Below are 14,526 nucleotides of genomic sequence, written 5' to 3'. Positions count from 1 at the left end.
TGTGTGTGAGTATGTCTGTGTGAGTGTGTCCGTGTGAGTGTGTGTGTGTGTGTGTGTGAGAGAGTGTGTGTGTGTAAATGTGTGTGTATGTGAGTGTGTGTGTGAGTATGTGAGTGTGCGAGTGTGTGTGTAAATGTGTGTGTAAGTGTGTGTTCCTCGTCTGTGTGAGTGTGTGTGTCTGTGTGAGTGTGAGTGTCTGTGTGTGTCTGTGTGTGTGTGTGTAAGTGTCTGTGTGTGTCTGTGTGTGTGTGAGAGGGTGTGTGTGTGTGTGTGAGTGTGATTGTCTGTGTGTGTCTGTGTGTGTGTGTGTGTGAGTGTGTCTGTGTGAGTGTGTGTGTGTAAGTGCGTGTGTGTGTGTCTGTGTGAGTGTGAGTGTGTGTGAGTGTGAGTGTGTGTGAGTGTCTGTGTGTGTGTGTGAGAGTGTGTGTGTGAGTATGTGAGTGTGCGAGTGTGAGTATGTTTTCGATTGTGAGTAAGTGTGTGTGTGTAAATGTGTGTGTAAGTGTATGTGTGTGTGTGTGAGTGTGTGTGTGTGTGAGAGTGTGTGTGAGAGTGTGTGTGTGTGTGAGTAAGTGTGTGTGTGTAAATGTGTGTGTAAGTGTATGTGTGTGTGTGTGAGTGTGTGTGTGTGTGAGAGTGTGTGTGAGAGTGTGTGTGTGTGTGAGTAAGTGTGTGTGTAAATGTGTGTGTAAATGTGTGTGTGTCCCTCATAAAGACCTTTGTGATTCTGATTCTGATTCTGATGTTGCAAGAATTTTGCCTCTAGGCCTTACGATTCAGCACAAAATTGGGTTTTTGGACTGTTGGTGGCGCTAGACGGTTTGAGCTAGACACACCAAAGTTGCTACAGTAACTTCTAAGACTGGCCTCTACATGTGTGCCAAATTTCATAACTTTCCTACGTACGGTTCATAGGGCTGCCATTGACTTCAATGACGGACGGAATAATAATAATAATAATAAGAAGAAGAAGAAAACTAACGATAACAATAGGTGTCTACGCCCCTTCGGGGCTTGACCCCTAATAACTTAAGGTACCCAGTTTCAACTGAATTAAAGTTCATTCTTTTCCTGCAGCTCTTCTGTTAGTCGTACAGACCAGTGTGACTGCTTCTGTAACCTGTGATACTGGATATGTACAAGATAGAGGCGTTTGTGAAGGTAAGGACAAACCTGCAACATATATTAGATAATACATCATAATAAGATATGTGCATTATTTTCCTTAACAGTTTTTAATCCCCTTTAAGACTAACCTGATGACGTGTTTAGTCGCTTTGTGAGCTTTCATTATACAAACCCGATTCCAAAAAAGTTGGGACACTGTACAAATTGTGAATAAAAACAGAATGCAATGTTATGGAAGTACCACATAGATGACATATCAAATGTTTTAACTGAGAAAATGTATCATTTTAAGGGAAAAATAAGTTGATTTTAAATTTCATGGCATCAGCACATCTCAAAAATGGTTGGGACAAGGCCATGTTTACCACTGTGTGACATCCCCTCAGACATCAGTCTGCAAACGTCTGGGGACTGAGGAGACAAGTTGCTCAAGTTTAGGAATAGGAATGTTGTCCCATTCTTGTCTAATACAGGCTTCTAGTTGCTCAACTGTCTTAGGTCTTCTTTGTCGCATCTTCCTCTTTATGATGCGTCAAATGTTATCTATGGGTGAAATATCTGGACTGCAGGCTGCCATTTCAGTACCCAGATCCTTCTTCTACACAGCCACGGTGTTGTAATTGATGCAGTATGTGGTCTGGCATTTTCATGTTGGAAAATGCAAGGTCTTCCCTGAAAGAGACGTCTGGATGGGCGTGTATGTTGTTCTAGACCTTGGATATACCTTTCAGCATTGATGGTGCTTTCCAGATGTGTAAGCTGTCCATGCCACACACACTCATGCAACCCCATACCATCAAAGATGCAGGCTTCTGAACTGAGCACTGATAACAACTTGGGTTGTCCTTGTCCTCTTTAGTCCGGATGACATGGCGTCCCAGTTTTCCAAAATGAACTTCGAATTTTGATTCGTCTGACCACAGAACAGTTTTCCACTTTGCCACAGTCCATTTTAAATGAGCCTTGGCACAGAGAAAACGCCTGCACTTCTGGATCATGTTTAGATACAGGATCTTTTTGACCTATAGAGTTTTAGCCGGCGACGGCGAATGGCACAGTGGATTGTGTTCACTGACAATGTTTTCTGGAAGTATTCCTGAGCCCATGTTGTGATTTCCATTACAGTAGCATTCCTGTATGTGATGCAGTGCCGTCTAAGGGCCCGAAGATCACGGGCATCCAGTATGGTTTTCCGGCCTTGACCCTTATGCACAGAGATTGTTCCAGATTTTCTGAATCTTTGGATGATATTATGCACTGTAGATGATGATAACTTCAAGCTCTTTGCAATTTTTCTCTGAGAAACTCCTTTCTGATTTTGCTCCACTATTTTTCGCCGCAGCATTGGGGGAATTGGTGATCCTCTGCCCATCTTGACTTCTGAGAGACACTGCAACACTAAGAGGCTCTTTTTATACCCAATCATGTTGCCATTTGACCGACTAAGTTGCAAATTGGTCCTTCAGCTCTTCCTTATATGTACATTTAACTTTTCTGGCCTCTTATTGCTACCTGTCCCAACTTTTTTGGTAGCTCTCATGAAATCCAAAACGAGCCAATATTTAGCATGACATTTCAAAGTGTCTCACTTTCAACATTTGATATGTTATCTATAATCTATTGTGAATAAAACAAGTTTATGAGATTTGTAAATTATTGCATTCCTTTTTTGTTCACAATTTGTACAGTGTCCCAACTTTTTTGTACAGTGTCCCAATCGGGTTTGTATTAACTGATTTATCACTGGACCTGTGTGAAATCAAAAAAATCTAATTTATTTATCCTGTTTGTTGGTTTTTTTTTAAACCTCTTTGAAACTTTTCTGTTCTGCAGATTAGTTTTTGTTTTGCAAATTAGAAATAATACTGAGTAAATGAGTGTTTACATGATTCTGAAATTTCTTAAGATTTTTTTCATCCTGTACAGTAATGAATGTGTTTATTTTTCATGTGTGATTTCCGTCCTATAACACAGATGAGGATGAATGTGAAGAAGAAGGATTATGTGGTAACAATGCAGTTTGTTACAACACAAATGGTAGCTACTACTGTCAGTGTGAACAGGGCTACAGGGCGAAATTATTTAACTTCACTCAAGATAAAGGTGGACCATGCAAAGGTCAGTGTGTCTGTAATATTCACATGTTTTTGTTCAGGTATTAACATTGCACTCAGGATAAACCTGAACCTCTGCACTTGTTCTTTTCTCTTAGACATCAATGAGTGTACGGAGAATAATTCCATCTGTGGTCCTAATGCTGTTTGCACTAACCTCCACGGTTCCTATCAGTGTTCATGTGATACTGGTTTTGTGGCCAGCAACAAACAGGAGCACTTTAACGCAAGACAGAACGTTACATGCAAAGGTGAGGTGTGAATTATCTTAGAATTATTATTATTATTATTATTATTATTATTATTATTATTATTATTATTATTATTATTATTATTAATATTATTATTATTATTATTATTATTATTATTATCATTTCTAAGCAAAGGGTATGCAATTTCGATATTGTTTATTTAGAAATAAATTAAATTTGCAGCTGAACCTGAATCTCTTCTATATTTTTCTTGCAGAAACTAAAAGAAGTTCTGAAAACATAACTGTTCTTGACACTGATAAGTCCAGTGCCAGTGAGCAGCAGCTGTTTAATCCGACTCTTCTCACATTTCTACTAGTCAGTCACTGGATACTGAAGATCTACCAGTGACATATTTTCTCAGGTTAAAATCTTTAAATCTAAATCTTACAGCAAATCTTACAGATTAATTAGTCAGAGCCACTCAGAAGACTTGTTTAAAGAAGAAGAACAAAAAGAAACATGTTTACTTAAAGCAGGATGTAAAACTATTAAAACCTTGTAGGTGGAGTGATGGAAATTCTCTGACACCCAGGGCTTTTCTTTATACTTCTTGTACTCGAATAAAATCTATCTTCTGTGACTATGTCTTTATCGTACTTTATTATCAACAATGTTATCCACTTATCACACAACGTAAATAGTTATGTACATCATTTGCATTTTGACACCCTTATCCAGAGTAACTTACAATTTTATTTCAATTTATACAACTGAGGGTTAAAGGCCTTACTCAGGGGCCCAGCTGTGGCAACCCTGTGGACCTTAACCACTAGGCTACCACATCCCTACATAAACACATCATAGACAGATTTGATTTTATTTGATTCAGATAATTTGCTATAATTTTTGCACCTAATATGTTTGTAGTGGGGGGCACGGTGGCTTAGTGGTTAGCACGTTTGCCTCACACCTCCAGGGTTGGGGGTTCGATTCCCGCCTCCACCTTGTGTGTGTGGAGTTTGCATGTTCTCCCTGTGCCTCGGGGGTTTCCTCCAGGTACTCTGGTTTCCTCCCCCGGTCCAAAGACATGCATGGTAGGTTGATTGGCATCTCTGGAAAATTGTCCGTAGTGTGTGATTGCGTGAGTGAATGAGAGTGTGTGTGTGCCCTGCGATGGGTTGGCACTCCGTCCAGGGTGTATCCTGCCTTGATGCCCAATGACGCCTGAGATAGGCACAGGCTCCCCGTGACCCGAGGTAGTTCAGATAAGCAGCAGAAAAGGAATGAATGAATGTTCATAGTGTGAGCATGAGGCAGGAAAAATCTTCCCTCTATAAAGGTTTAGTGCTTGCTGCAGTTCCCATTTCTGAACACTAGGTGTGCTAATAACTCTATGGAAGCTATGTGGGAAGCTACAACGTACAAAGACACATTACAAAGCACAGACACCATAGACTCCTTGTATAAAATGTTAAATAAATATATTCTTACAGAAAACTTCACCAGCTTACAATTCAACAATTTATTTACACCTCAGAAACAGTGTATTAAATCAAACGCATTAATATCAATATAATTATGAATATAAAGCTACAATATAATAAAATATAAAGCTGCTCTACTATCAGAGAACTACTCCACATTTTTTGACCAATCACAATCCAAAATTCAACAGCGTTTAAAAAGAAGAGATAATGTGTGCAGTACCGTATTTAAACACAAGATGTCGACAAAAGCAGAAAAACGTTCAGCTCTCTTCTGTATTTCCTGAGACGCTGAGTAACAAACTAAAAAAACCTTTAGGTCACTGAGTTTAGATCCAAAGTCTAAACTCCTCTCTCATGAAAATTTTCCTGTGACCAAAATCTTATGTTTTTTTATTTATTTATTTTTATTTTAAATGTAATTTTATTTAATTGTTAAATTAAATATTTCTTTCTTTCTTTCTTTCTTTTTTTCTTTCTTTCTTTCTTTTTGCATTTTACACTGTTAAAAAAAACTGATTAATAAAAACTGACACTGTCGACTCCTTCCAAAAACATGCCACCATATATTTAACAACATTTTTCATCCAATTATTATTAGATTTAGATTATGTGGAGCATGGATGTACAAGCTCCTGTTTAAATTGTTATAATCAAAATAACAACGTATATGAATGAGTGCATTAATTATAATATTATAGACATATGCAGTGAATTACATTTTAAAATAATAGGATTTTTTAACGATTTCTAATTTGCATTGTTTTAGTCAATTTGGCAAAACCTTCTTCACCCAGTCAGTAAAACAGACGTCTGTGCAGAGCAAACTGTCGATCATTTTTCATTTATTTCACACAAAATGTGTTCATTGACCACACCTTTCGCCCTTAGTGCAAAAAACTACATATTTGCAGTATTACAGCATTTTTCAAAAGCTAACACATTGCTTGAAAAAAGTGATAAATTTAAACAAATTCAAAACAGAACGATGGCAAGTTTCATCCACTTCAGCTTCAGAATGTTTTTTTCTTGGATGAAGGAAGGCAGTTTGTAGGAAAAGGAGTGTTAAAGAAATGGGGAATGATATATTTCTATAAAGACCTCGAATAAAATATAGGATATTAAAAAAATGGCAGCATTTCTGAATTTCGACAAAACATTTAAGCTTCAAAGAAGTTCATAGTTTCTGTAACTCTCCTGTAGGTCTGAGGAACAGCGTGTGCTTCCTGAGTGAGAGCTGTCTTTATTTTCAGACATGTATGATGTGTTTTGTGGTTTGTTTTGGAGATGAGATGAACTGCTTGACATTCATGCTGAATCAGACTGTATAAAGACTTTTGTAGAAGTGACTTTAAATCTTACAGTATACTGTACGTGATCTTAATATTACAGTACATCGGGTTACATCTAAATTGGGCTGTTCTGTCCTATTTGGAATGCAGCTTGTGTTCATCTCTACTATGAAAAGTAACTAATGCACATAGCTGCTTCCTCTGTAGCATCACACAACAAATACTGAGCCATTGTTCATGTGGAAAATGATCTGCGCTTATGGCTAACACCTTTATTCTGCTGCTTACAAGCTCAGTGCACAATCCTCACTATTACAGCTGTGCAGATGCTTCGTGGTAATAATGTCACCTGAATGTTGTTTGAGTCTTGTGGCTTTTGCGACACATTTTTGGGACATTTCTTTCCAACTTGTTACCCATTCTGACGCCGGTAGCACCCAGTAACAAGCACATCACTGTTGTTGGAGAATAATTCAACACAAAAGACAAAATATGTACTATTTCTGAGGTAAAGCAATAAAAATTATCTAGCCAGCTAGTCGCTTTATGCTAACAACGTTTCCCATGACAACGTCCCTTCCATTTTGAAAATAAAAGTAATGTAAGAGAAACCAGCAGTGTGTACGGTAATTTATCCAAAAGATAAATAAAAAAAAGAAAAATATGAAGAGTTTTCTTTATTATTATTCTTTTTAAGTACTGCTTATAGGAGTTTCACGTTTTTGCCAGTATTTGTACACTGCCAAAAGTATGTGCACCCCAAAAAACTGCTGGCAAAAACCTGAAAATCCTTTAAGCAAATCTTACAAAAACCCTTTACATACAATACAGAGCAACAAAATTACATAAAATAAACATGAAAATATGTGATGTATATATTTTGTATGGGATTCTGTTACATAACTATGAATTCAGTATAACTTCAGCTTTCATTAAGTAAAGGGGGGAAAAATCACCCTCTTGATGCATTTATGTAGCTCTGGATCTGTTGAATCATTCTGGTACTCTGTTTTTTTTCTTCTAATTAAAACAAATTAAATTGATTAATAAAGCTTGCAGAAAAAAATCCAATACCACACATTCAAATGGTCACTTACATGTACCAGGAATTCACATTAACTTCTGTTTTATCTGTTGGTTCTCTATTCTTAGTCTTCATCTCTGAAAGAAAGTGGTTGTGGTAGAGTTTCTGGTAAACTGTTAAGATGTAATAGATAGTAATAGAACTGCTGAGAGAGTCACTGAGAGGTGACATCTGACTAAAGATTTAATGTGATCCATCAAAAATCTACTGTAAACAGAGTAGTCTATATACTTCTGTAGAAATAAGTCTACATGGAGCTAAATGGATCTATACTGTAGTTTATTAGCCATGACATCTCTCAGTAAGTGCATTAATAGTAGGTTATAAGGTCAGACATGTTGTGCTTTAAAACAAAACAAAATAAGTAATTATTGTTTACAGTGTAAAGGTCTCTGTCGCGGATGTAACCTTGTAACAGTGCACTTTCGTGGGCACGCATTGGGTTTGTGTTGTTGGTCTCGGGGTATGGCGCGGTTCATTGGTGTAGGGGTGTAGAGTATTGGAAAAAGCGGCCGCAATAAAGATGGCGCCTATGTTGGTCCGCCCGGGCAATCCCGGAAGTATGCTGACGTAGCTGCTAAAGGCGCTTAAAAAGAGCCATGGCGGCGATAACAAAAAGGTAAAAAAGAGAAGGGCAGTTCACCGGGAGACTCACGTCTATGAAAGCCGTGTTTATGGTGTTGTTGCGACGGAAAGTATGTTACGCCGGCGAACGGATATTTACTCTATTGAAGGAATTCACTGGTGTATGGAGTATGTCGCTGTATATAACGGAGTGCTTGTATCGTGAATGGAGTTAAACCAATGAAGATAAATACGGATGGAGCTGATCGGGAGCTGCTCTTTAACTCTGGAAAGCTGGTGGAGTTGTGAGTAACTGGTGATCTTTACCCAGCGCCATTAAACTGGCTTTGTAAGTTACTTCTGCTTAATACCCTGGACGCAATGGATTGAGTGACATTACTGATGAACTGGTGACTTTGACTTTCCTTTATTCTTATTTGTACAATTCTTTATTTTTCAGACTATTTAACTGTGCTGAAGGGTTGTGAGATGAATATTTTCTGCTGTTGATGTTGGTTATGCTGGTGTTTATTGCTAAAGAATTGTGTTATGTGGTGTGATGGAATTGGTGCATTGTTATTATTGAATACACTGAATATTGCATTATGGTGAAAAGTTGTACTTCTTCCTTATTTGGTTTGCTCTTCCAAGATTTGGGATATGTGTGATGAGTATGCCTTAAGATACATGTGTCCTTTGTTCACTCTCCTTCTGATTGGACTAACAATCCTTACTGTAATTGACAGAGTATTTATCTCTGTCTGGCACCCCAGCATATTTTTAAGAGGGAAAGTGTTACAACCTGATCCTTCTGACGGGTAAACATCCGCAAGGCTGCGGGTCCTGATGGCATCCCAGGCCGTGTGCTCCGAGCATGCGCATCCCAACTGGCCGGTGTCTTCACAGACATTTTCAACCTCTCCCTGTCTGTCTGTGGTTCCATCGTGATATAAAAAATCCACCATTGTGCCCATACCAATGAAAAATAAAATCACATGCCTAAATGACTGGAGGCCAGTAGCTCTCACACCCATCTTCAGCAAGTGTTTTGAGAGACACATCAGAGATTACATCTGCTCTGTGCTGCCTGCCTCACTGGACCCACTACAATTTGCATATCGTAGCAACCGTTCCACAGACGATGCTGTTGCTTTCACCCTTCGCACTGCTCTCTCCCACCTGGAAAATAAGAACACCTATGTGAGAATGCTGTTTGTGGACTACAGCTCAGCATTTAACATTATAGTGTCTGCCACACTTGTTACAAAGCTCCAGACTCTGGGACTAAAAAGATCCCTGTGCAGCTGGATTCTGGACTTATTGACAGGCAGAAGTCAGGTGGTTAGATTGGGCAGCAACAGTTCATCCCCACTGGCCCTCAACACTGGTACTCCTCAGGGCTGTGTCCTCAGCGGACTCCTGTGCTCCCTGTACACACATGACTGTGCAGCCACACACAGCTCCAACGTCATCGTCAAATTCGCTGACGACACAATAGGCCTGATCAACGACAATGATGAGACTGCCTACAGAGAGGAGGTGAGCACCCTGACTACATGGTGTCAGGGAGAAACACCTCTCACTCAACATTGACAAGACCAAGGAGCTGGTGGTGGATTTCAGGAGACAGGAGTGAACATAAACCTATCAACATCAACAAGACACCTGTGGAGCAGGTGAGCAGCTTTAACTTTCTCGGTGTTAACATCAGCGAGGATCTCACCTGGGCCACACACACTGATGCAGTACTGAAGAAGGCACACCAACGCCTCTTCTTCCTGAGACGGCTGAGGAAGTTTGGAAAGAGCCCCAGCAACCTCAGAACATTCTACACCTGCACTATAGAGAGCATCCTGACGGGCTGCATCACTGCCTGGTTTGGAAACAGCACCGCTGACAACCATAAAGCCCTGAAAAGGGTCGTGCGAACTGCCAGCCACATTGTTGGAGGTGAGCTTCCTTCCCTCCAGGACATCTACACCAGGCGGTGTATAAGGAAAGCCCGGAGGATCATCAGTGACTCCAGCCACCCGTCCCACAGACTGCTCTTTCTGCTTCACTCAGGAAGACGCCTCCGTAGCATCCGATCCCGCAATAGCCGACTGAGGGATAGCTTTTTCCCTCAGGCTATCAGACTAATTAACAGTCACAACTAATACACCCTACAGCATACTTTCACAATATGGTATGCCACACACTGCACTTTAACTTCGGACTATCCACACTGGACTATATATACACACTGCATTTATACATACTGGACTATACATACACACTGCATTTAATACAATAATCCATCTGTTACCACTAGATACATCCGATGCACAATCATGTCACTTCTGTACCTGTACAATCTGTTGCACCTTATAGTATTTTATATATAATATATTTACACATATACGTATATAAGTACATATTGCATATAATGTGTAGTGCTACTGTAAGGATGTCAATAGTACACTGTGTGTACTGACTATATGTATGAGCATATTGCATATGTTCACATGTTGATTTCATTATCTGTTTGTTAACTGTACATATTAACAAATTGTACATATTGTACACATAAAATTGCACTGACTATATGTATGAGCAAATTGCACATTTTCACATGTCAACTCATTATCTGTACAATTGTTCCGGAATTTCTGGAGTTTGCTCCTAAGAATTTCACTCACCAAGGCACATGTGCTGTGGTGATGTGACAAAAAAAGTGACTTGACTATGCCAAGGGTTAATGGTTCAAAAAGTGTATGGTGTGATAAATTTACAAGCCAACATCATAGTATCCAAGCACTGTAATATCAGCTTGGTTACTACCTTAAATTGAACTAAGTACAGCTTAAATAAACAAAAAATAAAAGTACAATAAATAAACAAATTCATTAATTCATTCATTCATTTTTGGTGCATGACTTGTTTCTCAGTAACACAAAAGGTTGTGGGGTAATATTCTGTTTATAGCTGTGGATGCACCAAAAGATGAAATGTTACTATAAAGGCATAAAAAGTACACATAGTGCTTTAATAAATAAAACTTGGAAAATTAGAAAAAAAAAATTATCAGAGGAATAAAACATTATGATTATGAAATTCTTTATTTTCGAAATTGCATGTTATTACTGATTATTTCATTATAACTTCATGCCTCCGTGTATAAACACAGCCAATACAATCTAAGAGTCTCTTATGTATCTGTGATGACTGACAGCATGACAGCAAACCTTGTAGAGGTTGACCTGCCTCCAGAGGGGCAGAACTCTGAGGGCTTTCACTGTATATCTAAAGCTCCGTGCTTCTACAACAGAGGTGGGGCTGGAAGAGAAGAAAGATAGATCGACACCATGAACTGCCTGTATCTCCTGGTTTTGGGTGAGTCACATCTATATCTGTGTGCTTCTGTCTTATCATGGCTTTGGAGGTTTTTTCTGAGGGGATCATTTAAAAGGTGTTGAGCTGTTTGTAGGTGACACTGTTATCTGTTAGAAACTTTTCAACTCTCATAGTTTTGATGAGATTTTGGGAGGTGCCAAAGACTGGTGTGTGTGTGTGTGTGTGTTCTTTTAGTTCACTGTACTGCGCCAGCTATTGTGTTAAAAATGGATAGTAAAACCTCTTAAATCTTGACTTCTCTTTACTTGTCTTGATACCAACCACCAAAGTCGCTGAGATCAGACTTTCCCTCATTCTGCTGCTTGATCTGCACATTAACTGAAGCTTGTGACCTTTTTATAGATTTGCATGGATGTGACACGATCGACTTCTTAAGTAGTTTCATGATTATGTAGGTGCAAAGGTGTTCCTAATAAACACTGAAACATTAATAAACTACTTTAAAATCTACATCTGGACAAACATTTTTGGTTCTCTATTCCTAGTCTTCATATGGGGAAGGAAGTGGTGAAATTTCTACGTATGTGACATACAACCTTAAATTAAACTAAAGCTTGTGTGTGAAAAAAACACACACGCACACACACAAAACAACAAAATAACAGAAAATCAAAACTTTGTGGTACAGAACTGCAAGGGTATGAAGAAAAGTTATTCAGGGTGTGTTGTGTCTTGTATACAAATCCTTTAAATGTACTTTAATTTAGAAACTTTACTCATAGTAATAAGAGAGCATCATTTATCAACAGCAAAAACACAGCAACACCAAGTGATTATTCCAACAAAGTGGAACATTGGACCAAAATAAATTAAACTTAGATGTTTTCTGCAGCAAGAGTTGTGTTTCTTATACAGCTACATGGAAGGTTGAATGTAATTCAGAACCTCCTTCAATAACATGTGGTTCCTTCCCCGTGAGCTTCTCTCAATCATCCTGTAATGTTCATGCTAGACAATCCACCCCAGTCACACTGCAAAACAGGTTCCTTTAGGCAAGAACACTGAAAGAAACCAACTACAGTTACTGAACAGTGGAAGAGGCTGGAAGAAGATTGGAGATCACACCAGAGCAGTGGGAGAAACAAGTGATGTCCTGGAGTGTTTATAAATTGTGTTCTAATATTAATCACCACTGTGTATATATTTTCGTTTGTTACCATAAACTCAGTTTGGATCTATTAAAAAAGATGTGTTCACATAATTTTAGATGTTTTAAAAGACAGAAATAAAAAAGACCTGCTACCAGCATATCCTGCCATGAGAATGCGAAGATCAGGGCTTTATCTATCAAAGACGACACAAAGAAACATATTCATGTTCATTTACAGCAGTGTTCAGAATTTACAAAATGTGATATTCATAAAAATAAAATAAATAGAAAAAAAATCTGTTTGAAAACTTTTGACTCCTACAAGAGCTGAGTTTGTGGATATTGGGAAATGTAGTCCATGGTGGCCATGTTTGTATGCTGTGGTGTTTTCTGGAAAATGGCGTCTCATGTTGATTCTGGTGTTGACCTGACACATGGACCTTATTTTAAAACGACAGTTCTGTCTTTTATTATACAGGATTGTTGTGGGACTGCTGGCCAGGCAAGCTTTTATTTAAACATATTGATGTTATGGTCCTACTATTAAAAACTCACACAAAGCATGACATGCTTTAAAATGATAATAATTAATTAAATACTGTGAGAAACATCAAACTGGGCTTTACAATGCAGATCCTTCTGAAACACACGTTTCTCCATAAGTGGACTATTGGATTAAGTCTTATATGGTGTACATGGTGATATAACAACTGCAGGTCCTCTCATGTTTAGTATTATATTATTATTAGTTATAATAATAATAATAATAATAATAATAATAATAATAATAATAACTTAAGGTACCCAGTTTCAACTGAATTAAAGTTCATTCTTTTCCTGCAGCTCTTCTGTTAGTCGTACAGACCAGTGTGACTGCTTCTGTAAACTGTGATACTGGATATGTACAAGATAAAGACGGTTGTGAAGGTAAGGACAAACCTGCAACATATATTAGATAATACATCATAATAAGATATGTGCATTATTTTCCTTAACAGTTTTTAATCCCCTTTAAGACTAACCTGATGACGTGTTTAGTCGCTTTGTGAGCTTTCATTATACAAACCCGATTCCAAAAAGTTGGGACACTGTACAAATTGTGAATAAAAACAGAATGCAATGATGTGGAAGTTTTGAATTTCAATATTTTATTCAGAATACATGTTTAAACTGAGAAAATGTATCATTTTAAGGGAAAAATAAGTTGATTTTAAATTTCATGTCATCAACACATCTCAAAAATGGTTGGGACAAGGCCATGTTTACCACTGTGTGACATCCCCTCAGACATCAGTCTGCAAACGTCTGGGGACTGAGGAGACGAGCTGCTCAAGTTTAGGAATAGGAATGTTGTCCCATTCTTGTCTAATACAGGCTTCTAGTTGCTCAACTGTCTTAGGTCTTCTTTGTCGCATCTTCCTCTTTATGATGCGCCAAATGTTTTCTATGGGTCAAAGATCTGGACTGCAGGCTGCCATTTCAGTACCCAGATCCTTCTTCTACACAGCCACGGTGTTGTAATTGATGCAGTATTTGGTCTGGCATTGTCATGTTGGAAAATGCAAGGTCTTCCCTGAAAGAGACGACGACTGCATGGGAGCATATGTTGTTCTAGACCTTGGATATACCTTTCAGCATTGATGGTGCCTTTCCATATGTGTAAGCTGTCCATGCCAGAGATTGTACCAGATTCTCTGAATCTTTGGATGATATTATGCACTGTAGATGATGATAACTTCAAACTCTTTACAATTTTTCTCTGAGAAACTCACTCACTCACTCATCTTCTACCGCTTATCCGAACTACCTCGGGTCACGGGGAGCCTGTGCCTATCTCAGGCGTCATCGGGCATCAAGGCCTCTGAGAAACTCCTTTCTGATTTTGCTCCACTATTTTTCGCCACAGCATTGGGGGAATTGGTGATCCTCTGCCCATCTTGACTTCTGAGAGACACTGCAACACTAAGAGGCTCTTTTTATACCCAATCATGTTGCCATTTGACCGACTAAGTTGCAAATTGGTCCTTCAGCTGTTCCTTATATGTACATTTAACTTTTCTGGCCTCTTATTGCTACCTGTCCCAACTTTTTTGGTAGCTCTCATGAAATCCAAAACGAGCCAATATTTAGCATGACATTTCAAAGTGTCTCACTTTCAACATTTGATATGTTATCTATAATCT

General features: G+C 38.6%; 2 protein-coding genes across 5 annotated transcripts in view; one reads left to right on the top strand and one right to left on the bottom strand.

The window, feature by feature from the left end:
* LOC132864072 (zinc finger protein 354C-like) overlaps positions 1 to 14,526 on the bottom strand; it is a 232,810-nt gene that overhangs the window by 58,974 nt on the left and 159,310 nt on the right. The window lies entirely within an intron of this gene.
* LOC132864064 (adhesion G protein-coupled receptor E1) overlaps positions 1 to 14,526 on the top strand; it is a 58,321-nt gene that overhangs the window by 5,336 nt on the left and 38,459 nt on the right. The window contains exons 1-3 of one of the 4 annotated variants that reach the window (XM_060897289.1): positions 11,096 to 11,232; positions 12,822 to 12,845; positions 13,187 to 13,270. In XM_060897289.1, the coding sequence (XP_060753272.1) occupies positions 11,205 to 11,232; positions 12,822 to 12,845; positions 13,187 to 13,270 (136 nt within the window). In that variant the 5' untranslated portion in view covers positions 11,096 to 11,204. Of the gene's footprint in view, positions 1 to 1,077; positions 1,162 to 3,102; positions 3,247 to 11,089; positions 11,233 to 12,821; positions 12,846 to 13,186; positions 13,271 to 14,526 lie in introns of those variants that run through there. The other 3 variants (XM_060897291.1, XM_060897290.1, XM_060897292.1) reach the window with 3 other exon arrangements.

Source organism: Tachysurus vachellii, chromosome 21, assembly GCF_030014155.1.
Source record: "Tachysurus vachellii isolate PV-2020 chromosome 21, HZAU_Pvac_v1, whole genome shotgun sequence".
Taxonomy (NCBI): Eukaryota; Metazoa; Chordata; class Actinopteri; order Siluriformes; family Bagridae; genus Tachysurus; species Tachysurus vachellii.
Note: the sequence above shows the minus strand (reverse complement) of the source record. Positions and strands in the feature narration are given on the sequence as shown.